Source organism: Sitodiplosis mosellana, unplaced genomic scaffold (assembly GCF_009176505.1).
Source record: "Sitodiplosis mosellana isolate CC-2019 unplaced genomic scaffold, AAFC_SMos_1.0 Smas_scaffold_56, whole genome shotgun sequence".
Lineage (NCBI taxonomy): Eukaryota > Metazoa > Arthropoda > Insecta > Diptera > Cecidomyiidae > Sitodiplosis > Sitodiplosis mosellana.
In genome coordinates, this window is record NW_022595298.1 from 39,120 (window position 1) to 66,216 (window position 27,097).

A 27,097-nucleotide genomic window follows, 5' to 3' on the forward strand; every position below is an offset into this window, starting at 1 on the left:
AATTCAATTCAAATTGATAAATTCACAGGAACAAAAAAAAAATTTAATCAGTAAATTCTAAAGAGTAAGAGCTTTTTCTTGAAATTTTCATTCAACTTTTCGAATCAATCCAAATGAATTAATGTCTAATCCATAATTTATTTGAGCTGTCCTCAATCAATCTAATGTATTTTCTACAATTTTCTCTTATAATGTGTTTTCTGTTCATCTACTTCTGATGGGCAATAATGCAAATTGTCAAAATATTCAATTAAATAATACGAACAATGTCTTTTTATGTCTTTCTGTGTTCAAAGTAATTTTAAGTACTTATTTTACAATTACTTGTGTTGATTAGCTTTCGCTTTGTCACTGGCTTATGCCTAAAACCATCAGTCAATGTGTGAATTTATCGCCGATTTCTATCGTGTGGTTTTTCAGCATCATGTTTCCGTTGCAAGTGTAGATTCAAATCGTGTTTGGATTCGAAAGCCGCAGGACAAATGGTACATTTAAATTTCTTCGTGTCTTCTCTGTGCCGTCGTTCGTGAGTTCGGCAATGGTCTCTCCGTTTGAATTTTTTATCGCAGAAAGCACACCCGAATTCTGGCTCGGTTTGAGTCTGTGGAGAAGAAAAATTAAATTAATAATTTCACATCGAGAAAAATAATTATACAGAAAACAGCGATTCATCGACTTGATAAGACAGAAAATTACAATTTATGACAGAAAGTTCCTTAGCTGTTGACTTCGAGTCGAATGAAAATAAACACACCGAAAAAGGTAAGAAAAATCATGAGATCTTACATGAGTGAGCATATGCTCTTTTAAAGAACGCTTGAACTTAAACGTTTTATCGCAGTGTGGACATTCTTCTGGTCGATCTTCATTGTGTGATTTCCGATGCTTGCTGAGGGCTGATGCAAACACAAACGTTTTGCCACACAAATCACAGAGTTGATTGGCGGCAGTATGCTGAAAGAAAGACGAATTTTTTCTCATCAAAAAGATTTGATTTCTTGACACGAATCACAATGCCATGAGACTTATGTATGGATTTCTGAGGTACAAAAACAAGTGAATGATTCATAATTGACACCAAATCTAGTTTCAATCCCGAAGTCATCGCTAATTCAATATCCTAATTCATTTTATGGGAAAAAATCACCCAAAACTAAAACACCATTTTGGACTCTGGATTTTGGACACATATCCCATACTTACATGCTTCTGAACGTGATACCTCAAGTCGAAATTCTCCGATCCACCCTCATCACAAATGACACATTGTTTTGCTGTTCCTTTTATGTGCTTTTTGACATGGTTCTTGAATTCATCCTTATCCGAATCACACATTTGATAGAGACATACATGGCATGTGATCACACCAGTTGATTTTGTGTGTATTTTCACGTGGTTCTATTGATTTTGGGAAGAAGAAAAAGTGTAATAAGTGCATCAAAAAATGAGTTGAGACTTCAAATGACTTCAGCTGTTTAAAAACCTACCTCAAAAGCGGTACCAGAATTTGTAAATTTCTCCCCACAATATTCGCACACTTTAATACCTGTAGAAGAAAGAAAATCACAAAAGAAAAAAATCAAAATTAATGAGAAATAGTGACAATGTGATGGAATCAATGAATGGGGGAATAAGGAGTGAAATTGAATACCGATTTTCGATTTCGTTTTTGGAGTTAGTAAAAGTTTCGAGCCAGAAGGTGGTACACCGTCAGGTGCTATTCGCTTGATCACGGCAGTTGTGGGTTTGGCCGGTGATGGAGTTGTTGATGCTGGAACTGTTGGTTTCGATTTGAGAAATGGGACACGTTTTACAACTCGTATGATGATTGGTTTGCTCCTCTTTGCATTTTCCACTGGAGTGCCGGTTTGAAGTAATTCGGTGCCTGATATAGTTGGCTTAACATCTTTGCTACTCTCATCTTTGAATTTACGTCCATTCGCAATCTTTGCTTTCGATTCAACTAAATCCTCTGTTTTGATCCGACTGCTGATAAAATTCTTTTCCGTCGACATAAGTAACATATGGAATTCCCTTTCCTGCTCTTTCACCTTCAAACACATCCAATCGTACGAGTAAATTCGACTCAAACAATCCGAACAAATGCAATTGGTCACATCATTTATATCTCGCAGAGAGATATAATCCTTGAGGAATCCAGTGATGAACACAGTAATCGGCGTGCCAGAGTGCTTGGACTTTGTTTCAGCAAGATTTTCCGTCCATTCTTTTGTTCGTTTATTACAAACATAACAAATCACCTCCATTACGGGATCAGTTTGATTTTTTTTCGTTTATTCACACAATAAATCAGAGATGTTTCGCTTTTGTTTAACACAAATTTTGTTTATTTTCTTTTTTCTAGAGCATCAGTGGAAAAAGTGACAGTTGGTTTGTCGAATGTTTGACAGCTGACCCATTGTCAGATGTTTTGTCTATTGAGTGTCAATTGAGTATGAGTAACAAATAGTTTTGGCGCCAAATAAAAAAAAATGATTTTGTTCGGTGAACAGAAATGTTGGGTTTTTTCTCGAAAATGACTTTGAAAGCAAATTTTTCAACTCGCTTGTTGATGCTTTATACGAAAAAGTGTACTTGTGTATGGATGTCAAGTGTCATGTTCAAGTCATAATGGCAATTGTTTCCATTCGGTTTTTCTCTTTAAATTGAATTACAGAGTTTCCTACAAATAATTGAGACTCACACATGCATATAAGATAAATTTAAAGCAACTCAACGCCTCTCACTCTTGTTTATCTACAATTGTTGTTGTTTCACGTACGCTTGTAATTTCGAACGCATTCGACAAATCGAATAATTAGCATTAATGTTTGTTTATTATTAGATAACGACGTGTGCGTCATCCGTCATAAAAATGCACCAGCTTCGGCTTTGACATCGAGAGAGAGAGAGAGAGAGAGAGAGAGAGAGAGAGAGAGAGAGAGAATGTGACAGAAAGAGATATAATGATAAAATCGTATTGAAAACTTTCCAAATGAGTTACACAAGTTAGTCGATGTTCAGTTGTCGCTGGTTCCACATAAATACTTTAGGTGATTTTGACGCTCAAAGTTATAATGTCCGACAATTCAGCCGCAAATTCGCTGCCAGAATGGCTGACCGATGCATTTATGGAGGGTCATTTGAGAAATTATTACAAAAACAATGACATTAAATTAATCCGATTCGATGTGAAATCCGGTGCGGGAAAAGACGAAGGCTTCATGAGTTCAATGCTTCGAACCACGGTCAAGTACAGCGTTCCGGGCGAAGATGATGACAAAGTAAGTATTTTGTGGAAATTTTAAATGGTCATGTCAAAACACCTTTTCAAGCATGTCCGCGAGTGCCTCGAGCCAACTTCCCCACTTTTTTCGAATCACAGTAGAAAAATCCGAACAATTTTCTTTGGAAATTGGTTTTTTTTAAAATAATTTTACATTCAGAATTGGGTAATAAACATTTTGGTGTTTTTTCATCTTTTAAGACCATCAACCTAATAATAAAAGTGCCCGTTTCCGAAGAGACAGTGGATACATTTGCCAATTACGATGTGTACAATCGGGAAATTGAATTTTATGGTGACATCGCGCCAAAAATTGGTCAAAAGTTGAAGGAATTGGGTGAAGTTCAGCTGTTGCCTGAATCGATTGGCGTGTGTAAAACCAGAAAAATCATGATAATGGAAGATTTAGGAGCCAAAGGCTATGGAGTATTGCCAGCACAACCGGGATACAATATCGCTCAAACAAAAGCAATTCTGAAGCGGATGGCTACACTTCACGCCATTAGCGCCGTTTTGCAAGAAGAAAATCCGAATATTTTTACGAATTTCAAAAGTGGTTCGTTTGCCATTCGAAATATCATATTTTGTTTCTTTTCGTTCGCCTAATTTTTCCTCAATCCTTTTCTTTGCTCAGAGAAAAAGCTAATACAGTACTAACAAATTCCAAATATTCCAGGTCACTTCAGTCGCGATGTTGACGTATATAACCACATGTATGCGGGAAATTTCGATGCGCTTCTTGAAACGATTTCAACTTGGCCCGAGTTTTCTATGTACACTGAAAAATTGCGCCGTACCCGAGAGGATGTGGTTGAACGATGGCGTCGCATCTACGACGTCAATCCGAATCATTTCAATACATTGATCCATGATGATTTCTGGCCACCAAACATAATGCTCAAGATTAACAATCCAACCGAGGAGCAACCGTTGGAAAATGTTGTTTTCATCGATTTTCAAATGACTTTTTGGTCGTCGCCAACAATTGATTTGTATTTCTTCTTAAACACATCTGTTTGCGAATCTTTTCGCCCACATCGCTTCGACGAACTGGTTGAATATTATCATCAATATTTAGTTCAATTTTTGCAGCGATTGGGCTATAAAAAACACATTCCAACGTGGCCCGAGTTTCAAGAGCAATACCAAGAAAGGAAGCTAATGGGTGGGTTTATGTTTGAGTGGACAATGTCCACTGGACATTCTTTTAAGGTTGAGCCAAAAACTTTTTTTCAAGCACTAAGCCTGAATAATATTTTGTTCAAGTGTGAATAATAATTTGGATCGGGCTTCAATTTGAATTATAATTCAAATGGAGTTATAACTCCACCAAGATAATAAAAAATATCAACCAAATAAATTTAAACGCGATTAAACCGAAAATTTTCATTCCAGCATTCATTACGTCGTGCTTGGAACAACCGATCACAATCGATAACAATGGTGAACTTGGAGTTGATGTACTCCTTAAAAATGATGAAACTGCCAAAAATGCCAAACGAACATTGTATCAAAAAGAGAAAGTGCAGCTAATTTTACGGAAAATGATCCCATACTATGACCAAATCGGCACATTCGATTAAATTTATTGAATTTTTTCAGAATTGCTCTGTTTATCCTAGAGAACTTCAATAAATGGCTTGAAATGAAGTAGTTTGATTGCATCGATGAATCGTTGATTTGATGAGTGATATGATAAGAAATGAGCAGATGACAGTTGTTATCGTTAACATTTTATAGATATTGTAAGTATGACAGAAGCAGAAAACCCACTGTTCAGTGTACAATGCAGTGCTGCTAGCAAGATGCACACAGGAAATAGTTGAGATTATTTGAAGAGATTTGCGAGACGATATCAGGCCAAACGATTTGTTCAATTAAATTTTATAGTAATTACTCCAATCGAATTACCACAGGTGCATTTCTGGTTCTCACACAATGTGCATAATGTGAGAATAAAGTATTCCGATATGATTGTGCCCACACAGTTAAAGCCTAGGGGCTTTTTACTCTTTTTCATATATGTGATTTGTACGGATAAACGCGCATAGATTGTGTGCCACAGTGAAGTGTGTCGAATTTTGCACATAGTCAGGAATATTACGCATAGAAGCGAATACGCGTGCACATAATGATGCCACGATGCGATTTAAGACGCATCAACACAATGTCAACATTCTGTTGTATCGTTAAGTTTCGTTCAAACAATATTTGACATCAACAATTTCTGTCTTTAATATTTATCAAATCTCTTGCTAATGAGATTGTTCTTAATTGATGAAAATTGAATTTAAATATAACACAAAATTAAAATATAATAGCAAAGAATAAGAATGAAAACGAAAATCAAAATGTTATATTATACAAATATTGAAGTAAAATCGCCGATAGTTTTGGTAGATATAAAAATCGTTGAAAAAATAAGTGCGACGATTCATTATACTTGGAAATAGCATCTGGATTATAAATAATAAAAAAATCCATATGTACAAATGATTGAAGTTAACAAAGATGATCAGCAAAAAATGTGAGCCGAAATAAGTACAAATCAAACACTTGCAGTCAAGTATTTCTTGAATTTTTACATGAAAAAAGTCGTTGCACTTTGAATTCAAAATAGTCGATATTGTGGCGTGTGACCAATCAGAGAAGGAAACATTTTAGTAGGATTCATGCGAAATTATTCGCAGTATGAATGGTCTATGTGCAGTATTCGGACATCGAATGTGTGCACTTCTAACGAATAGGCACCGCATAATACGCATAGTAAGAAGAAATCGCCACATACTATGAGTTGAAGCGCATATTCTTCGCATAAAACGAATTTTTTTCGAGTTAAATGCCCCTAGGTTAAAGCTCATTCCATTGAGTTGACTGTGATAACCCAGGAAAACCTTTGAAAAAGAGATTTTTTGTGCAAATATAAAACTAGTTGAATATTTCAAATGCAAATATCATCCACGGATGTTCTATGGAATTGAACGGATCACCGCCAACGAATTGTTGGTTCGGCAGTTGTGAATATGATGCAGAAGCTGTTGGATCCGCTCTTCCAACTACTCTTAGATCTTGGCTGATTAACTCGGTGGTGTTTTGTTTGCCTGAGCCAAAGTTTGCAATTAAAGCAGATCGAATTGTGTTTTCTAAATATGTTCAATATCATTTTCACTAGTATTCGCTAACCATTTTGAATTGCTGTAAAGAGTTGCCTGTTTTCATTGCTGTCTGTATTACAGCTTGAATATTTTCAATAGTATGGTTGGGCATTTGGACACTTTCTTCTGAAAACTTCCTCGAAACTGAAAGCAGAATTGTATTTATTTTGGAGCCAATAAATCTAACTGGCTCAGGAATTATATCTATACCAACTATATCAGCCAAAATAACACCTAATAGCATCACCATTACAAATGATTGCATTTTGATCTATATGAAAAATCGTATGTGAATAGAAAAAATGAACAAGAATAAATTACAATTTGATCCCTCTTCTAAAACACAAAACTAATACTAAACTTATTAGCTGCGCGATCAGCTGCAAAAGCTACAAAGGCCTTACGAATCGATGAGATGTTGCTATCATTCTAGGAAAAGTGGCACTGTGCCGGTATTCTAAGTCATTCCACCAAAATCGTTCGGAAATATTTTTTTCGTACGTAAGACGATATTGGAGTGAAAGAGAGAGAGAGAGATTCCACAAATTTTCAACATCACATCGGAATTATCCCGATAACTCAAAGGGTGGTGATAGTTATCGCAATAATTTCGATGTGATGTTGAAAATTAGTGGAATACATATTTTTAAGTCATTCGTTTGTGAATGCGACGACAGGGATAACTAGCGAAATACAGATATAGGTAGACACAATTGAAATTTTTCCGGAAAATAGGTAGATAGATACGCTTTCAATTAAGTAATAAAAGATTTTCGTTGAATTTCATTTCGAACAGCACATCAGTGAGAAATATTGAAAACGATTCGTTGTTTTCCTCATTGATTGAACAAATTTTTCTGAAAAATTATAATCAATTCAGTATTGTTTTTTTTCTCCCAGAAAAATAATCTAGCACCATCAAAACACATTGAAATTAAGCAATTTAACAATTGTTACTCAAACAAACAACTGCATTCAAACAATGTTATTATGCAAATGAACAATCTCTCTCTTCTAAGTATTTATCACGTCACCGTCAAACGAAGCTATCTTGTGAGATAAAGGTATGAATCAGTGCTGAGTTAACCAAATTTGGTGCCCGAGGCAAAAATGATTTTGGTGCCCCTTGCAATTTTTTCCCGTTATATATACAAATAATTATTGATAAAATGAACGTACATATCGAATGCGAGCGGTAGCGAAATGTTTTAGAAATACCATTTTTGGGGCACCAAAAACATTTTTGGGCCCATTTTTGGCTGCGTGTTTTCTTTTTCAGATTATTAAAAAAAAAATTCCAATGCTTGTGGTGCCCCCAAGAACGTGGTGCCCGAGGCAACTGCCTCATTTGCCATATGGCTAACTCGGCACTGGTATGAATAGTCAACGCGGCTGCATGTTTCATTTAAAAATGCAATTTATTGTGTTTCTCTATGTGAATATAATAAGTTTCCGTTAAATGGTAATCATAAATTAATCAAATTCTCGATTATAGAAACTGTAAACTGATTTTTCAAGCGGATTTTAGTGCAAAATACAAAAAATTAGTAAAAAAAAACAGAATTTATAATCGTGATCATATAAAGTGTCTACAGAAAAAAAGAATAGAAAACTGACTTCATCGAATCGTCTGTGCAAAACGTACAACTGATGCACGCAAAAGAGTATTCAAACCATAATTATAGCAACAATAATCTGGATCTTTTCTGCGTACAATGGTTTTTCGTTTCCTCTTTACACAGACGATTTGAAAAAAAGTGTGTTTTTGATTCTCATCATTTATTATCCAAATATCGTTGACGTTGCATGCTTAAATGAGTTTCTTCAAAAGGATAGATCTTCAATCATTTTAAATTAGCGAAGCCCAGACGTTTGTTATCCTTGTCGTAAATGACTGTCAATTTTCGGAGGAATGGGTCACCCAAGAGATAATCGGCTTTCTGGTATTTGGTATTCATTTTGGAAAAACCAGTGTAGCAAATCTGGGGCTGAAAAAAAAATGAATGCACAAAAAATGGTTAAAACAATTAAATAAATATCATATCAATAATAACAGTTAAATAAATAAATAACATAGCGAAAAACTAACCGACACTGTCAACATATAGTCTTTAGGCGTCAACGTGACTGTCACCTCACCAAATTGAAAGTCAACATTGGGCAAACTTGCGATGTCGCATGGAGTAATTATATAATAATTTGATTGTTTATCGAAATGGGCTCCAATTTGTTTGGTAATAAGTTCAATTTCATCTGGTGGACCACCAATGGGTCCCATTCCAGTATCAAATAATGCCTCACAACCATTTTCACACAAAGTGAGCTTATTACCACCGTCAGTTGCTGGGCCAACTTCTAATTTGGTCATCTTAATTTGCCAGAACCCGTCCACTGAAAGCGGTCTCCAATAATCTGCCTCAACGTCACATCCACCAATTGACAACTCACCACCAGGTGGAATGGCATCCTGTGTGGCTTGAGTTTGGTCAGTGAATTTGATGCAGAAAAGTCGTTTGCTTATTTGTTTTTGTTCATATAAATTGTCAAGTGGAGTTGAATTCTGATCAGTGGCTGATATAATACTCCAACCAAAACCGAAAGTACCATCGAATGGATAATTATAGGAATCAGTTGGTTCAGATAAAGCTTCTCCAATTATTTGATCGTTGATTGTTAAACCGCCCAACTATTGAGGTTGAGGAAGAACAAAAAATGAATAATTAGTTTTCGAACGAAACGAAATAAACGGGAAAAATGAACTCAAGTTACCGAAACAACTTCCGTTGCTCTAAGTCCGGTTAATCCACCCACGGCGTAGCCCAAGTTAAATGTTGGACTGCCAGCAGCTTGCTTATGGGTCGATGATGCTGTTGCGTTGTATTTATTTATCGATTCTGTCGAAAGAGTATCAATTTTTAACCATTTTTTCATCATTTCTTTCATTTTTTTAGATAATTCGCCTAATGGTGAACAGTGTTCACTGAACACTTACTACATAGAGGTGGAGTTTCACAATTCACTGACGGTACCCATATGTCAGAAGAGCCGGTATCGAGATTCATAACAAATTTTTGTGGCGGAGTACCAACGGTAATTGGAAAGCCATAGTGAAGCTAAAATCAAAATCATTTCAAATCATTCAATTAATTGAAACGAACATTTCACCGCGAATTCTTGAAAAAAAAGAAGAAATATTGTTTGTAAATTTGGTGGTTACTAAACGCACATTATTTGGATTCCACAGATCAATTTTATTCCCATTTGATGTTGGTGTTGCACGTCTTGTTCGCGAATGTTTGATGGACACAAGAGGTATTCTACGGAAGAAAGAATTTAAATACCAAAATCAATTAAATTCCAATCAAAAATGTATTAAAATCAAAATCTAGGTGCGTTTAGATCACCTCATGAAATTATTTTCAGATGATACCCCAACATCGCTACTAAACACGCAAATGAAAACTTGGAAAATGATCAGAAAGTTGAACATTCTCAACAAAAAGCTCAACAATTCTAAATAACAAAACTTTAACACCTTTTAAACGAAACTATTGTTATTTGCACAACTGGATCCGCCAATTGTAAGTCAAGAACTGAAAATGAATCAATTCGAAACCTGAACTTATATACCAGGTTAACGTGATTGATCATTTGTATTCCACAAAAACTTCAAACACGCAATTGTTATCAATTATGAATTTATTCAATAATTTCTAGCGGATTTATCTATTCAAATTGCGTTCTGCATCGGCTGATATTGGGAATAAGCAAACTATGATCTCAGAATTCATTTGAAACTTGTTGGAATGAACATTCATCACATTTATGCTAAAAATATGCCGGAAAAATAAATATCTTTCTATTTTTCGCTTTGAATAATTGCATAATTTGTTTGTTAAAAGGTTCAGGTCGATTTAAGAACATTTAGAAAAACCGGAGACCATATTTTCGAAGAAAAAGCTTTTCTTATCTGAAGAAAAACAATTTAAAATTCACATTAAACATCAATATTTTAGTTATAATTATCAATTTAGGTATAAAATGAAGTAATGATTTCAACGTTACCATTGAAATAAATGGTCAACCGCAGCGATTGATTATTTCAGCGTACCTTACAAACCTTGACTCAGTCATCACCATCGGTTCCATCGTCGGCCTATTTTCCGGTGAATCGCTTCTTTCAACTTCTTTTTTTTATCGTCCTGAAGTATTTTCATAGCTTAAATGACACCCTCAATGTGATAAGATCGCCAAAGTCTGAATGGAAACCTGTTCAAGATATGATCCATTTTACTATAGACTTTGATGTTGTAGTCACGAGTGATCGAACTAAAATGTTTGGCATTGAAAGCTGCAAGTGTAGATTCGATTCAGAGACTACTTCAGACCGAAGCTTTCCATTGAGGCAGTATACGCAAAATCTGTGTTTGATGGAGTGCAGCGTTGATGCAGCCATCAATCTTTGCGGATGTCCACCATTCTTCTACAAAATCGGTGAGTACTCTTGTCTTAATTACTTCATCAAATCCTACGATAGTGGTTTATTGCAGGTCCTGCGCCAATTTGCAACGTCACTGGAATGTAAGAATAATCATCACAATTATTAACCAAATCAAGATTTAACAGGTTTTTACGTTATCATAGGATTTGTTTATCAAAAAATCGATGGAAAGAGACTCGTAACAACTGTACCTGTTTGCCACAATGCAATTCAATCGATTATAAATTCACACGGGCTTCTTATCCGTCTGACAAGACTAAAACGAGATATCAAATTCAATATTCATTACTTGGTTGGTGCGTTTTGATTCACTTAAATGACTACATTTTTACTTTTTATCCATTTCTGAATCATCCTTTTTATATCCAAATATTTGTCTCTTTTCGCCCAATAAAAGTATCAGTCGGTGGAGCTGCGACACTATTTCTCGGATGCAGTTTCATAAGTATAGTTGAACCCATTTATTTTACCACGAAACATTTCCATCGAAACAAATTCACGAACTTAAGTCAAGAGAAAAATGCTAGCAGTCCTACTCCATGTAATACGATGGTCAGTAAATTCGCACGTCGATTCAATTACTTTGTGAAGAATTGTGGCTTGCATGGCATCCGATATTAGAGAAAACGTTGTGCTTTTATTTTGGAATATTATACTCGATGTGGTATTCGCAAGAAGTAACATGATTTTACATGATTTTGTAACTCAAGCCTATTTTGGATATGCATTCTGATTGCTTCGGTTATTGCAATGAGTACACATTATATGACTACTTGGACAGTCCGGTTGTTGTCAAGGTTGACACGATTATTCCAAGCAAAGACAGTGCATTTCCAGCTGTGTCCGCTTGTATTCTGAAATATGACGATAATAATGCAAGCACCGAGAGAGTCAAACAGATCAAATGATTTTCCCAAAGCAATTAGTTGGGTATATAAATTGGGAATAATGGGTTTTCAACGCAATTAAAACCAACAGTAGAGAGAGAAAATAAAACATTTCTTGTGAGGTTTCCATCGCTTTATTTCGAATTTGAATTGTTTTCATTTGCTGAACATTCAATGCTCAATGTTAACTGTATTCATAAATGGGTTTTACAGAATATAAATCAATATCTTCAATAATTTTTGTTTTTTATCCATTTTGTTGATGTCTTACAAGTTCATATGTCTATGTTTATGCTTGTGTGAATGTTTTTTTCTCATCGCTAATTCTAATGTGAAAAAATCAACATTTAATTTGGTCAACGCCTTCGAACGCAATTCGGATCTGTTTCTTTTGATTCGAAATTCTTTTTCTCACAAATCACAAATGATATAACTGAAAGTTTCCGATTTTTCTTCCACAAATGTGTAATTGGTTTCAATCCAATTTGAAAATTTTCTATTAAATATTCTGAGAGTTTTTATCAAAACAAAATTAGATCCATGTTTCTTCCTTATAATAAATTCGTCTTCAAAATATTTGCATTTTCTTTCTGTCGACAATAATATTTGATCAAAATATAAATAACTGAATGTTCAATTGCGATTCAAAGTGAATCGATTCCTTCTGGTTAGTTTACATGATTCTTCTATGTCTGTTTAAATGAACTACCACTCTTGTGGTATAGAAAAAAATTCATTGAAAAATAATAATTGTCGCTTTCACGGATTTTCTTCTTGAAATCAGTTGGCCATCGTTATTTTCATATCATATTCGCAGCCATTCAAACGTATTTATACCTTACATGGGTATAAAATGTTTGGTTCTGTGTCAATATCGATGTGGAACTTACATTTGCGATGGTGAATGAAGGCAAATGCAGTTTGCTTTTGTAGCGTAGTCAGCGACGGTTTTCTTCAAGCTGCTCACCTTTTGCGCGTCCATGTAAATGCAGAGTGCCGGCGATTTGCGATACCAGCGACTGCGATCGCGAACGAGTGTGTTGTACAATTTTCGGGTGAATGACGCTTCGATCGGAACGTCCAGCTTCAGCGTATGTATTTGTGGTGACATCGACACAATATCCTCGATGTGCTTCTGTCGGAATGCGCGGGTTCCCTTGAAACCAACTTCTCGAACGTCGGGCAAATTGGCCACGAAATCAATATACGTACCCCAGTCAAAACAATATTGTGTCGATTGAATCTTGATGATTTCTAGTTTCGTGAAGCATTGCATAGCATTTTTCCAGGCTGCGTTTTTCTCTTCGCCGTTGCGGCTAAAGCGACGTTGGTAATAGTGGCGACTTCGGAAGCTCCAGTGAGCCCAGCGATCATGAATATCGATGTGTAGTTCCTGAAGGTACGGCATTTGTGACAGTGCCACCGGAACATCGTAGTCATACCACGAACATTTCAGGCGTAGAACTTTTAAAGGATTATGCTGCAACTTGGCAAACGTGATGAACTTTTCCATTGAAACGAACGCTGTATCGAAACACAATTCTTCGAGGTTGCGAAAAGCCGTGCTGATATGAGCGAATGCTTCCTCGAGCATATCTAGTCCAGCAATGACGAAGTTGTTCCAATTGAACGACTTCAACGACGGAATTCCCTTTTGCACCATTTCGAGCCAGAATTTAGATTCAGTGAGACGGCAGCTCTCAATCGTTAACTCCTGGATCTTGATGGCCTCCAATGCTGACAGAAATTTGCCATTTGATTTGATTTGATTCAGCGTCAATGATTTCATCCCAGTGCAACCGGCCAGCAATGATTTGAGGCAATGATCAAACTCAGCGGATTGGCGTTTGCAGTGCATTATTGTCAGCGATTCGAGTGTCTTGAAGCATTCGGAGATATCTGTGCGGAATTCACATGATTTCTTGTCTTTGATGTCAAATGTAATGGACAGTTTCTTGAGATTTCCGTCCGAACAGCGTTTTCCAATGAGTCGAAAAATCTCCTCGATCTCGCTCAATTTGTCGTCTTTCCATTGAATGTCACTTAGACTCATCACGACCTCCGGTGCAAATCGGCCGAAATGCTTAAACGCATGTCGAACCGAGTAGTGTTTGCTGATTTCTCCGATATTGAGCACTCGCGATGGCATGATCTTTTCGGCGATAACCTGTTCGATGCGTGGGTCTTCATCGGCCATTTGCAACAAGTCGTACAAGTTCAATTGATCTGCGTATCAAACAGAGAGAAAAGTAGAAAATAAGAGATAAAGGTGGACAGTTATTCGGTGCTGTTCCCTGATAAAATGCGTTAAACTCACCGAAAATCTTCACCAACGTCTTATCGTCCAACCAGTCGAAGTACATTTTCGGTTTTTTCGCCGCCTCAGCTGGTTCGGTATCAGCTTCACCTTGTTCGATGAACGGTTCGGTATCAGCTTCAATTTGCTCGTTCAACGGTTCAGTATCAGCTTCGTCAACATCAGCTATTTCGTTCTGTTCCTCTTCGATCATTTCACGTTTAACGGTACCGACCGACACAACCCATTCGGTGTCTGCTTCGTCATAATTGTGTGTGTCGTTTTTTTCGTCTAGAAATAATTTACGTTTAACGGTACCGACCGACACAGCAACACTTTCGGTATCAGAACTTTGTGTGTCACTCTCTGCAACTGCAGCAATTGCTGGCTCATATACATTGCCAGTTGATGACTGGCCTTGATCTTCGTCGCCAACTGTTGACAGATCTTGAGTCAATCGCTAAAAAAAATCCCACCAAAAAATATTGAGGTTAGAAATCACTTTAAATGGTTTTTGTGCCATGCAAAATCGATGACAATTGAATTAATTCTCTTTCTTTAACTTACGCGTCGTTTGGCTGGCGGTGCTTCGTTTTGGTCAATATCTTCCGCGTCATCCAACTTTTGAAATAGACAAGATGTAAAAATTAATGCGTGTCATTGAATAGCATTCACAAAGGAAGCCCTTTTCTAGTACTTACATGCGGTCGGAACGCTGCACGGCTGGTGTCCACCAGATTTTGCGCCAAACCTTGCAACGCATTACCAAACTATGGAAAAAGGAACAAAAAAACAATTCAATTGGCAACAATATGGACCGAAAAGTGCTCATGCTCAATGCCTTTCAGAATGAAATTAATTCAATTGTTATAAACATTCGACTTACGCCTCGAAACCATGAACCGCTTGCTTGAACTTCTTTGGCATCAGATGTTTTATCCATGACAGCAATTGTATTTTGTCCTTCAAAGCCGCAAACAATCGAACACAAAGCCAAATGTATTTATCTTCCAACTATTTTTTGATTCAATTCCTAATTTTGACTTTTTTCGTGTGCAAAACAACTGAACGTCTGACAATGTTCTGCAACTGGTTTGTCGATGCAAAAAAACACGTGTGCTATGTTATAGTGTGTTGCTTCAAATGGCGCGATACTTTGTGCGACGCAAACCCCTCACAAATTTGTGTGCATTAGTTTTTACGGTGAATTGCCAATGTCTAGTCTCAGTTGTGTTTGTCAGAGCGACAGAAAAGAGCGGTAAACAGCATTTTTGTTGGTGTGTGGTGTGTGCTGTGTTCGTTCATACAAACACACAGATTGATTTCGTGTCAAGCGATGTGCGGCTGAACCGAAGAACTCAAGTATGTTGACGCCATCTTTTGGACAGTTGTGCACTTATTTCGATCAGAGCTCAACTCGATGAAGAAAACGAATCCAATTCAATTCTTTTCAATGTTTATTCGTCACAAATTGAGATTCTCAATTTTCATTCGGGTTGATTTACCCAAAAAAAAGGTGGAAACAATATCATAGACAAACAAAAGACTAATTTCATACTATTTTTCCAGAAAATGTTTTAAAACTCTTCTTCTAAATATTTTCAGTTTTTATTTTTACAAATTTTATTCATCTTCATTCTTGCGTATTCGATTCTGTAATGTCTAATTGTCCGCTTGGCACTTCAGCGCTGTGTTTTCGTTTGATGTGCTCTTTCAAGTGAAACTTATGCTCGTAGGCCGCCGGACAAAGGGAACATTTTACCGTTTTTGTGTCTTCCTTATGCCGCTTTTCATGGGCTCTGTTTGCAAAATTGTGAAAGAAAATCATTCGTTTAGAATTTCAAATCGAGTTAAGGCTTTGAATAAGACAAAAACCACTTACGTCAAGTATTTCTGGTGTTTAAATTTCACATTACAAATCGAACATGACAACGACCGACCGATAACCGTCTAAATTCAGGAAAATGAATAATGAAAAGATATTTCAATTGTGTTACTTAAAATTATGTCGTTCTTCGATAAAATCGTTGAATCTTACGTGGGTTTCCATGTGTCTTTCCAAATAAATTTTGTGGGTGAAGGTCTTTGGACATTTGGTGCACTTTTTCGGTCGTCCTTCAATGTGAACAGCAGCTTTATGAAATAGTAAGCTTGAGTTGTAGCTGAATTTTTTTCAACATACATCGCATAGATGCTCTGAGTTTTTGTTGTGCTAAAATTCGAAAGAAAAGATGAATTCAATCCACGAAGTTACATAAATATTAATATCGCATGGAACATTTAATCTGTTAACCAATCAATCGATCCACTCACTTGAACTTCAACGTGTTTCCTTAAAGATCGTTTATCACAGTAAACTCCTTCGCAAAGAACACATGCTAATGGGTCTTTATCTTTGTGCAATTCCAAGTGTTCCTTGTATGAAGTCTTGTCCTCTACCTCATGATAACAGAATCGACAGATAAATCCCGGATTTGATTCGTGCCATTTCATATGGATCTTTGAAATGAACGAAATTGAAACACAATGAATATTGAAAATTATTGGATAATTGACAATGAATATCTTTTTAAATGTGGAAAATTACTCGCTGTTGTTTTGCTCGAACAAATTTCATGTCACACATTTGACACGCAGTTTTGTGATTTTTCATGTGTGCAAAATAGCCTTTTTTGGAGTATTTAGTTCCATCGTCGCATATCTTACACTCACGTGTGAATGTTTTTAATGGCACCGTACGACGGACCATACTAGACTCAAGCTCTGCAATTTGTTTTTGAATTTCGGCTTGAGTTGGCATTGGTTTTGGTATTGGATTTGGCGCGTAATATTGCCTTTGAATTGACATTTGCATCGGAGTTTGAGTTATTGCTTGAGCCGACATTCGAGTCGGGACATTAATCGATAATTGAGTAGGCACATTGATGGGTAATGTAATTGGCGTCTGATTTTGTGCACTACTTGGCACTACGATTTTTGGCTGTGGTATTATTCGTCGAATAATTGGTTTTGTCAACGTTTCAGTCACGATCGATTTTTCCGGCTGTTTCGGTGTCTGACTCGAGACTACTATTTCGGATGGAATTGGTTTCGCAAACGTTGGAACGTTTTTTCTTGTCTCTATTGGTGCCTGTGCCAGTGTTTGGTTTCCTTCCAGTTTAATGGTAACTATTTTCCCATCTTTAGTTTTCAACAGATTGTCAATCGATGGCCCGCCATTGCTGCATTTTTTCACGAGCCGTACTTTCACTAATTTCCCATCTTTTTGAATGAATATCGTTTTGTCTGTGGACAGATGCTTCGGTTGTCCTATCACTTTATCCGCTTTTTCCTGTGTTTCTGCTGTCGGAGTTGTAATTTTATGTGTGTTCAACTCTTCGTCCATCAAAAAATCATCTTCGTCCATCTGTTCTGTCGGCTCCGTCTTAATGTCGATTTCTTCACCCACAAAATTATGATTTTCTTCTACAAATATCGATTCGGTGTGACACACATCAACATCTTTCTCGACTTTTATCTCAACTCTTCTCTTACTCCAGATCTTCTCAGTTGCCCAAAGCAGTTCAATTAGTTTCTTCTCTTGTTTTTCCGCTTCTACACATGCCCAATCATAGACGAACACTTTCTGCAAGCAATCGCCACAAATGCAATTCGATTCGTCCTCTACATCTCGAGTTGTAGCAAAATCCCTCGTGAGCTGTTTGATGAAGTCACAAACCTGTTTTCCAGAATGGTTTGACTTGATCTCAGTCAAATTCTGTTGGTAAATTGTAGAACATTTGTTGCAAACATAGCACGCTACCTCCATTACTATGGAAATGCCGAATCAGTCTTGACTGTCTCCAGTCTGTTCAATGTTTATCAATTTAATCGGAGTGTCCAACAACCTATTTTGAATTGTTTACTAATTTATTTCACGGTTTTTACCTTTTCAGGTTTATTCTGAAGCAGCAGCCAGGAAAAATATTTGTTTATGCTGTGACATTAGTGTCAGTATGTTGAAACTGTCACTTTTCGTGTCTATAATGTGACAGCTCAAAAATGAAAACATTTGACAAGGCATAGAGGTTTGCACATTGCTGGTGTAAATACTAAATGGAATTAGAAACAACATTTTCATTGACATGTTAATGAAAAAAAGCGCAGTTCTAAAATATGAGTTGAAATCTGTATATTTTGTAATTATAATTTTTTTTAATCCATTTGTTTCATTTCTTGCTGCTGAGAGTGTATTGCCATGCACATTATGTGTCTCGAAAAATGTCTTTTGAAAATGTTTCTATTCGAAAGCAGAGGCAATGAATGCCTCAATGAGACATTGTCCCACCACATTTATTGAATAAACTCAGTTTTTCTGAACGGTTAGGGCCTGAACTAAATATTAAGAATAAAACCATTTTCATTCTGTCTCTCTAACCTATTCCAGTTTTTATTCTCACAACTTTTTTCATCTTCATTCTTGCGTATTCGATTCTGTAATGTCTAATTGTCCGCTTGGCACTTCAGCGCTGTGTTTTCGTTTGATGTGCTCTTTCAAGTGAAACTTATGCTCGTAGGCCGCCGGACAAAGGGGACATTTGACCGTTTTTGTGTCTTCCTTATGCCGCTTTTCATGAGCTCTGTTTGCAAAATTGGGAAAGAAAATTAACGAAAATCCGATCAAGTCATAAGAATCCAATTTTAATTGATTCATTGTGAAATTGCAATTACCTCAAGTATTTTTTATTTTTAAATTTCATATCACACTGTGAACAAGCGACCGATCGACCGGTGGTCATCTGAATTCAAAATAAAGATAAAAAAAAATGTTTCAATTTTACTATTTACAATTTGTTTCGTCGTTTAAATCGATGAAACTCACGTGTCTTTTAATATGTATATCCAAATATGGTTGACACTTGAACATCTTTGGGCATTTGGGACACTTTACTGGTCCTCCTTCAAAGTGAACAAATCTTTTATGGAGCTGTAAATTCCATTTTGCATTGTATTTTTTTCCACATAATTCACACAAGTGTTCCGACCTAGATTCCAACCGTACTTGTTTATGCTATATTGAAATCAACAAGAAATAAGTTGCATCGTCATTTTATCCGATCGATTTCTTTTTTCATGCGAATCCCAGATTAGCATTGCCTATCAATCGGTCTACTTACCACAATTTGAATATGTCTCCTTAACATTTTCAACGAACTGAAGGTTTTGTCGCAAAAAACACACGACATTTTGGCTTTACCCTTATGTAATGCCAAGTGTTCCTTATATGACGATTTGTCTTCTGATTTGTAATGGCAAATCCGACACATGAATTTGGGGTGTGTCTCATACCATCTCATATGAAGCTTCAAAATGAACAAAAATTCAAACAATTCAATTGGAAAGAAATCTATTTCTATATAAAAATTTACCCGCTTTAATTGCGCACTATTAAATCTCCTATCACACACTTCACACTGTGTGTTGTGTCGCTTTAAATGTAACTGAAATCCGAAAAAAAACATAAAAATTCGAAACAGAAAATATAAGACTTTGATTTTTAACTCACTTGATAGCCATGTGCAGAATAGGTTGCGCCATTCTGGCATATTTTACACTCGTGAATCAATTGTTTGTTTTGTTGATCGCTAACTGAGCTACTTTCAAGTCCTGTATTGTCTTTTACCAGAGAAATCGATCGCAGATCGCTAATTGCCTCAAGTTCTGCTATTTCATTGTCACCATTAAGAGTGGCCGTGTGTGTTTCCAATGGGATCGATGCTGGACCCTGCTCATTGTTCTGTTTAATTGACGGTTCATCTTGTGTCTGGCTCGAGACTACGATCTTGGGTGGAACTGCTTTTGCAAACTTCGGACCCAGAACATTTTTTCTGGTTTTTATTGGTGCCTGTGGCAGTGTTTGGCTTCCCTCCAAATCATTTGTTAGCAATTTTTTATCATTTGTTCTCATCGGCATGTGGTTCGTTGGCTCGCCATTTGTTGCTCTTTTCACAAGCTTCAATCTTAGCAATTTTCCACCTTTTTTAATGAACATCGTCTTGTCTGTGGACTGATGGCCCGGTTTTTGTACCACTTCTTTCCCTTTTTCCTGTGTTTCAGCTGTCGGAGTTGTAATTTCATGTGTGTTCAACACTTCATCCATCACAACATCATCTTCTTCAATCTGTTCGGGCTCTCTAGCCAAACCATGATTTTCCTCTACAAATACCGACTCGGTGTGACACACATCAACATCTTTCTCGACTTTAATCTCAAATCTGCGCTCACTCAAGCTCTTCTCAGTTGCCAAAAGCAGTTCAATTAGTTTCTTCTCCTGTTTCTCAGCTTCTACACATGCCCGATCATAAACTAAGACATTCTGCAAACATTCGAGACAAATGCAATTCGATTCGTCCTCCACATCTCGAGTTGTAGCAAAATCCCTCGTGAGCTGTTTAATGAAGTCACAAACCCGTTTTCCAGAATGGTTTGACTTGATCTCAGTCAAATTCAGTTGGTAAATTGTTGAATTTTTGTTGCAAACATAGCACGCTACCTCCATTGCTATAGAAATACCAAATGAGTCTTGACTGTCTCCAGTCTGTTCAATGTTTATCAATTTAATCGGAGTATCCAACAAACTATTTCGAATTCTTTACTAATTTATTTCACGGTTTTTACTTTTTCAGGTTTATTCTTAAGCAGCAACCAGGAAAAATATTTGTTCATGGTTTGACATTAGTGTCAGTTTAACTGTCACTTTTCGTGTCTAAAAATGTGACAGCTCAAAAATGAAAACATTTGACAAAAGGACAACTTCGTCTATTCAACTGATCCAAGCAGTGAAGAAAATTCTTTTTTATCTTGTTCCAAATGCATTTTTATTCAATATTGGCACAGAATGATGTTTATTTTCAATTGAAACACAATCTCTCAATACAATTTCTTTGATTGATTCTACAATTTTATTGAAAGTATACCAAAACTGGCCATGGCCATAAATTAAAGAACACCACTTCGGCATATAAACAATGCAATCAAGCACACAGTAAAATTCATTTAGCTGGATCCAGTATTGGCTCTAAGCTTCCATGAGGAATTTCAACGCCATGCTTCCGTTGCATATGTTGCTTTAGATAAAATTTGTGCTCGAACGCCGATTTACACAGCATGCACTTAATCGTTTTTGTATCTTCAGTGTGCCGTCTTTCGTGTCTCCTGTAATGGAATTACTCTATTACCACATTCAATCAGATTTCCTGGTTGACAATAAGAAAACTTACTGCATATGATCTTTGAGCTTAAACTTCATGTCACACACTGAACAAGCATATGGTCGAACTGTCTGCGTCTGAGGGAAAAATGAGAAATTTGGTAAGAATCTAGTAAAAATATTGAAAAAAAAACAACAACAAATAAAACAAGTTGTGTTCAACTGCGCAATACTTACGTGGATTCGAGTGTGTACTTTCAAAAGGTTTAACGTCTTAAATGCTTTTGGACAATATTTGCATTTTTCCGGACGACTATCGAAGTGTATCTTACCTGTAGGAGAAAGAAAATCACAAAAGAAAGAAATGAAATTAGTGAGGAACAATGACAAACAAAGTGATGAATGTGTCTATTGTATCTTACGGTGATCTTTTAAAATTTCTTCTCTCTGGAATTTCTTCCCACATAAATCGCACAAAAAAATCCGCTCTGCCTGAAATCGAATGAATTAAATTGGAAAATGAGAGAAAAAAATAGAAAAATCGAAAACTAATTTAGTATTGGAAACAGAATGCTTACGTGAACTTTCATATGAAATTTTAACATTCGGTTGTTTTTATAAACTTTCTCACAAATTACACATTGGCTGTTTGACGCAGCATTTTTGTGCAGCTCTGCATGTTTCTTGAATGACTCCTTGTCCTTATTTTTATGATGACAAACATGGCAAGTAAATTCAGGATAGCGTTCGTGCCACTTGAGATGACTCTATGGAAAAAAAAATTTAATCGGTTTATTCAAAAATAAAAAATAAAACATCTTTTTCAAAACAAAACACACTTAATTTTCCAATGAAAAATCGACACTTACCTTAAACTTGGAGATCCGGCCAAACGTTATGTCACAAGAATGACACCATTTATTATGTTTTAATTTGTGATACTTCAAATTTACGGCTTTTCGATAAATACCATCTTTACAGATATCACATTCGAGCTTTACTTCATATTTTCTGGGAAGCCGTGACATGGAATTCACCGGTTTTGCCTTCCGTTGTCTCATCCCTTCAATTTCTTTTACTATTTCAACCAATTTGGATGATGCAATTTTTGATACATTTGGAGCTGCTCCTGTGTCTTCCATAAAAATAGACTGATTTTCCAATGGTTCACTCTCTGAATCATTTTCCAATTCACCATTTTCTACGGCGTCGTATTCTACTTTTATGGTGTTTCCAATTTCTAAGTCGCTCACACTTGAGTCGTCTTCATTCACAATCACAATATTGTAAGTCCCTTCTTCTTGTGTCTCTTCTTCTTGTATTTCCTCATTTTGTGTCTCCTCATCTTCTGTCTTCTCATGTTGTATTTCTTCATCTGGTAACTCATCATCCGGCACTTTAACCAAAGAATGAATTCCATGCAAATGCGTTCTCTCTTTTCTCTCTTTTCCATTGCTGTTAACAAATAAGAATTCCGTCGTCAAGAATAAAATTCGCAACTCCTGTTCTTTCCTCCTGGCCGTTATGTTGATTCGATCATATTCGTTAAAAGCATCGAAGCACTCGACACAAATGCTATTCGAGCTGTCGTCAACATTTCGTCGATGTTGAACGTCACGAAGAAACCTTTTTAAAAGGCTACTTATCGTTGTCATCGAGTGTTTCAACCGTAATACGGATAGATTTTGAAGCCAAACATTCATCCTCTTATTGCAGATGTAGCACAGTTTGGCCATTTTTGTAAGCTAAATATTTTTATTCTATACTTTGTTACGTTAAGAAAATACCCGAAATTCGTCAATGATGAATTTTGTCACACCAGTTTTGTACCAATTTTTATTCAAGAAACAATTTAGTTTTTATATTAATACAAAATTACTTTATCACTTTTGAAAATTTATCGTTTCTATTCATTATTTTTGGTATTTTTCTTTTCTATTTGCAATTTTTACTTCGTTGAATAATTTTTCCAACTTATTTTTGTATCATTTTTTGTTTCTAAACAACAGTCGACCGTCAATTAGCATTTCGGCATTGAAAATAAAATGAAAATGACAGCTGTCATTCATTTGACACTTTTCTTCGGCGCGAAGTGTTGTTTTGTCAAATCACGAAACAATAACAAACCAAATAACTGAGGAAATGGAACACATGTTAATATACCCAAAGTAGAGACAGATGAATCGGTCTAAAGAATAACTAATACTGAAAACTGAATTGGATAATAACCAATATAATCAAGAAGACAATCAAGGAGGTGGATAATTTGAAATGAATTATCCACTAGAATTCCACTTATGATCCAATGATACACTTTCAATATTTGTCTGGATGAGAATAAATTTCTATTCAATATTGGATTTTTGGTGAATACTCATAAAGTAGCCAAAATGACCGTAATTTAGAGTCATTAACTTACTTTTGATATTACCAATGGGTAATAAAATAGACATATTTTTTTTTATTTCAAAATATCCGAGATTCAAATGACACTCATAGAACAAAAGAACAACTTATGAACTCTTTATCCATAGTTAGAGCAAAAAAGAGACAAATAAGTGTCTTCGGCATTATTGTAGAAAATAAAAAGAAATACAAATAAGCTCTATCTCTTTCCAGTAGCGAGAAAAATGCAAAAAACCTATTTTCCGCTCAATGCTGAGTTGTGTCACTTTTGTTCGTAACTTTATTTGTCTCTTTCTTGCTGTAAGTTTTGTTCTGCCTCAGCTATGGATAAAGAGTTCATAAGTTTTTCTTTCATTCAATGGGTGTCAAATGAATTACATTCTTAAATATCCTTGAATTTTCAACTGAATTCCATTCAGTTCCATTTCGTTCAATCCAGTCCCAATCCATTTTATGTGATTTCAAAGCGGCAGATATATTCAAAATGACCCAATTTAAACAAATAGACACATTTATTTTTTATTATTTCATCATTTGCTACAATTCTTAAAAAATCTAAATCGCCAAAATGTAGCATGCATCGAGACTTAACTCAACAATATATCAATTTATAAGTTGGAATAGGTCCAATTCTATTCAAGATAATAGTTGAAATTATTTTATTCATCGTATCAACACCATCTTACTAATTTTGGCGAATAAATTTTCTTAAATCCAAATCGTGTATTTTTCATCACGTAAAATTCACGCAATATATGCTTGACTCCGATGTTCAAGACATGTTTGAGCCTGTATTCATAATTGGTTTTCTTTAACGATATAGAAAAAATATAGAAATCTTGTTAGGACAGTTGAACTTGGATAATTCACACGAATGGTGAGTTTGTACTTCTTTCTTTAAAGAAAAATTGATTTTTGCAAGTAAAAGACACATTAAATTTTGATACAATGACAATGATTGCGACTTCAGTTTTTTTCTACCTACTTTTGGTATTGGTTGTGCATGTGTGCTTGTGCTTAAATTCCAAAAATGTACTTGCAAATATTTACACATATTTTTTCCTTGGTTCTTCCACGAAGGCGGAATAAGTAGTTTACAAAAGAAAAACAAGTTACAATTAAAATTACGATCTTATACAACGTTTATCACAGACAAGTGCTACTCAGTGCTTATATAAAAAATATTATCATTGATGATGTCACACATGATTTTTTCTTCATCGTTTTTCTCTTTTGTTATTTACGACTATAACACAACAACAAAACAATACTTTTACGCACGACATGGCGACGTGCGCAGAATTGAAACTAAGAATGTTGAATGTTGCAGCCTTCCATTGGTTTTAGGCACTAAACGGAATTCAAAAATGAATGAACATTATTTTTTTTTCAGCTAAAATAGTCATGAAATTGCATACAAAATGGTATTGTCTGTTTGACTGATACAATATTATTCGATATCCATGTGGATTTTGTCAGAAAAATACTTTTATTCGTTTTCTCTCAAGAGAACCGAGTAGAGCTCTACTTTTTCTCTTGGCCGGGCATAGTCCAAGGGACATTGTCCGCACTTTTTTGTTTCTTTGTAGTGCTATGGCCGCGATATCTGACTTTAGTAAATCCATCATCGTTTTCTGGGTCTTTGTTGGCGACAGCTTTTGCCTTCTTTTTCTGTTTATCATGCTTTTCATCTTTCTTTGATTGAACTGCATTGTCCGACTTTTTCTTTTCTACCTTTTCAGTCTTCTTCTCACTGTCGTCTACTCTGCTCATTTCCTCTTTCTTCTCGAAATCCGCGTTCCAAACAGTTGGAATGTATGGGTCAATTTCATGACTCTCAATTTTTTCCTCATATTCATTCTTTTCAATCGGCTTGACATATCCATCGCCACTGCCTCGGATGATTTCCACAAAATCATTCACCTTTGCATTATCATCAAACCACTTGACATTTTCGTTTGGTTCTGGCTTGACACCGTTTTGGTCGTTGTTGAAAAATCGATGAAAATTGTACGAGCCTTTTTTTGTTGCCCGCGTATAATTCGTATTTGAATTGCCGTCGCCACCGTTCATCGGTCCATAGTTTTGGGTCTTTTGAGCTGGTTTTCGATTCATTACAAAGTTTGGATAATTCATCGGCTTGTAATTGAATCGCTTGGGACTGTCACGCGACTTGGTGCCAGTGTCAAACGGCTTGAAGTCTTCGGTGTCTTCGTAGAAATAACGAGGTTTTGTAAACATGTAACAAGTTGATGGGTAATAACAGCCGAAAATCGGCTCGTTGCAGCATGACTGCAGTGCATGGTAGCTGTGTGACAATAGGCGCGGGAAACGATCGATCCAGTATTTCATGAATGAATTCGGAATTGCGCCCAACCGCATCTGCGTTTCCACTGATAACTCGTGATAGTGGTGTTTCTGCAAGGGGAAATTGAAGCACGTTAGTTTTGATCGAAAAAAAAATTGTTTATGGTCTTGATCAATCGATGTTGGTCAGAAATAAAATTTAAAAAATTGTTCAATAAAAATTGTTCCATAAAATTCATTGATAACCAAATTTTGAGTGCTTGCCAAGTCTCAATTTGCAACCGTGTTAACCAATTTAATGGCATTTAAAATAACAATAAATTCATACCTTATTCCGTAAGGCTCTTAACAAGTCACGAACACTGTTGCCCTGATATGCACGATATTTGCGAAGATCTGATGTGATCGACTCGTCCAAATGAAGATTCCAATCTTCTCTGGTTATGTATTTACTATTCTTCTCCAACGTCTTGAGTGGATCACTATAGAAATCAATCTTTTCGACGCGATCACTCACATCCTAGGAAAAGGAAAACACATTTTTAGTACTTTTTTGGACACACTTCAGATTTGATCACTTCAACTAAAATTTCATTTGTAAAAAAATTTTCGCTTGAAATTTGTTTGGAATTTTTGCTATTTTTTTCGTATTTGAAAAACAAGCCTCTATCTTTATTTTTTTGCTTTTTTTAAATATTTTTTTTCTCTTTTCAAATTTTTCGTTTTAAAGTTTTAATTTTTCCTTCTAATTTTTTAGTTTATTTTTAAATTCAATTTGTTCTATTTTTTTCTAGGGGTTTCATTCAAGGCTTGAGAAATGTGAATATTTGTGAATATTGTGGATATTTTTCTCATTGAATCATCGTCAAAATTTCGATTATATGTGAATGTTGTGAATTTTGTGAATATTTTGAATAAAATTTCCAAGATGGCGACGAATTCAAGATGGCGGCTGATGAGAACGCCTGAACTGTCAAATAAGAAAGACTGAATATCTGTGAATATGAGTGGATATTCTGAATTTAGCTCAAAACACACCGGAATTCATGAATTTTTGAATGATAAATTCC

At 35.8% G+C, this 27,097-nt stretch overlaps 7 protein-coding genes across 9 annotated transcripts in view; 1 reads left to right on the forward strand and 6 right to left on the reverse strand.

Annotated features, from left to right (window-relative positions):
- LOC129570416 (zinc finger protein Xfin-like) lies at positions 1-4,773 on the reverse strand. Its single transcript, XM_055450022.1, has 5 exons — positions 1,652-4,773; positions 1,488-1,546; positions 1,204-1,398; positions 787-954; positions 1-601 (listed from the first exon to the last, which is right to left on the reverse strand). The coding sequence occupies exons 1-5, from the start codon at positions 2,265-2,267 to the stop codon at positions 389-391; spliced, it is 1,251 nt and encodes a 416-aa protein (XP_055305997.1). The 5' UTR covers positions 2,268-4,773; the 3' UTR covers positions 1-388.
- Positions 2,943-5,593, forward strand: LOC129570418 (uncharacterized). The gene is made up of 4 exons (XM_055450023.1): positions 2,943-3,284; positions 3,488-3,842; positions 3,963-4,451; positions 4,682-5,593. Exons 1-4 carry the CDS (start codon positions 3,078-3,080, stop codon positions 4,867-4,869), a joined length of 1,239 nt encoding a protein of 412 aa, XP_055305998.1. The 5' UTR covers positions 2,943-3,077; the 3' UTR covers positions 4,870-5,593.
- Positions 5,594-7,840: 2,247 nt separating this feature from the next.
- Positions 7,841-9,782, reverse strand: LOC129570419 (cathepsin D-like). Its single transcript, XM_055450024.1, has 5 exons — positions 9,668-9,782; positions 9,434-9,554; positions 9,211-9,335; positions 8,531-9,127; positions 7,841-8,429 (listed from the first exon to the last, which is right to left on the reverse strand). Exons 2-5 carry the CDS (start codon positions 9,501-9,503, stop codon positions 8,286-8,288), a joined length of 936 nt encoding a protein of 311 aa, XP_055305999.1. The 5' UTR covers positions 9,504-9,554; positions 9,668-9,782; the 3' UTR covers positions 7,841-8,285.
- A 2,158-nt stretch (positions 9,783-11,940) lies between these two features.
- LOC129570414 (uncharacterized) lies at positions 11,941-15,505 on the reverse strand. The gene is made up of 5 exons (XM_055450019.1): positions 15,012-15,505; positions 14,827-14,895; positions 14,693-14,746; positions 14,147-14,585; positions 11,941-14,055 (listed from the first exon to the last, which is right to left on the reverse strand). The coding sequence occupies exons 1-5, from the start codon at positions 15,066-15,068 to the stop codon at positions 12,716-12,718; spliced, it is 1,959 nt and encodes a 652-aa protein (XP_055305994.1). The 5' UTR covers positions 15,069-15,505; the 3' UTR covers positions 11,941-12,715.
- Positions 15,506-15,680: 175 nt separating this feature from the next.
- Positions 15,681-20,859, reverse strand: LOC129570415 (zinc finger protein 236-like). 3 transcript variants are annotated; one of them, XM_055450020.1, is made up of 6 exons: positions 19,671-20,859; positions 19,534-19,605; positions 19,282-19,467; positions 18,987-19,175; positions 18,836-18,903; positions 15,712-15,924 (listed from the first exon to the last, which is right to left on the reverse strand). In XM_055450020.1, the coding sequence occupies exons 1-6, from the start codon at positions 20,661-20,663 to the stop codon at positions 15,759-15,761; spliced, it is 1,674 nt and encodes a 557-aa protein (XP_055305995.1). In that variant the 5' UTR covers positions 20,664-20,859; the 3' UTR covers positions 15,712-15,758. The 3 variants fall into 3 exon arrangements, 2 of the variants coding, with proteins under 2 accessions (XP_055305995.1, XP_055305996.1); XM_055450021.1 differs by lacking the exon at positions 15,712-15,924 and adding an exon at positions 18,531-18,744; XR_008688121.1 differs by lacking the exons at positions 18,836-18,903; positions 18,987-19,175; positions 19,282-19,467; positions 19,534-19,605; positions 19,671-20,859 and adding exons at positions 16,008-16,075; positions 16,164-16,337; positions 16,439-16,624; positions 16,713-18,232 and having other exon boundaries at positions 15,681-15,924.
- A 97-nt stretch (positions 20,860-20,956) lies between these two features.
- On the reverse strand, positions 20,957-23,950 carry LOC129570402 (zinc finger protein 808-like). Its single transcript, XM_055449990.1, has 6 exons — positions 22,184-23,950; positions 21,893-22,081; positions 21,737-21,806; positions 21,552-21,646; positions 21,385-21,452; positions 20,957-21,319 (listed from the first exon to the last, which is right to left on the reverse strand). Exons 1-6 carry the CDS (start codon positions 23,048-23,050, stop codon positions 21,157-21,159), a joined length of 1,452 nt encoding a protein of 483 aa, XP_055305965.1. The 5' UTR covers positions 23,051-23,950; the 3' UTR covers positions 20,957-21,156.
- A 263-nt stretch (positions 23,951-24,213) lies between these two features.
- LOC129570424 (serine/threonine-protein kinase/endoribonuclease IRE1) overlaps positions 24,214-27,097 on the reverse strand; it is a gene marked incomplete in the record, with an annotated part of 8,635 nt that continues 5,751 nt past the window's right edge. Inside the window, 2 exon segments of the mRNA XM_055450032.1 lie at positions 24,214-26,138; positions 26,356-26,547. Coding sequence (XP_055306007.1) covers positions 25,245-26,138; positions 26,356-26,547 — 1,086 coding nt within the window.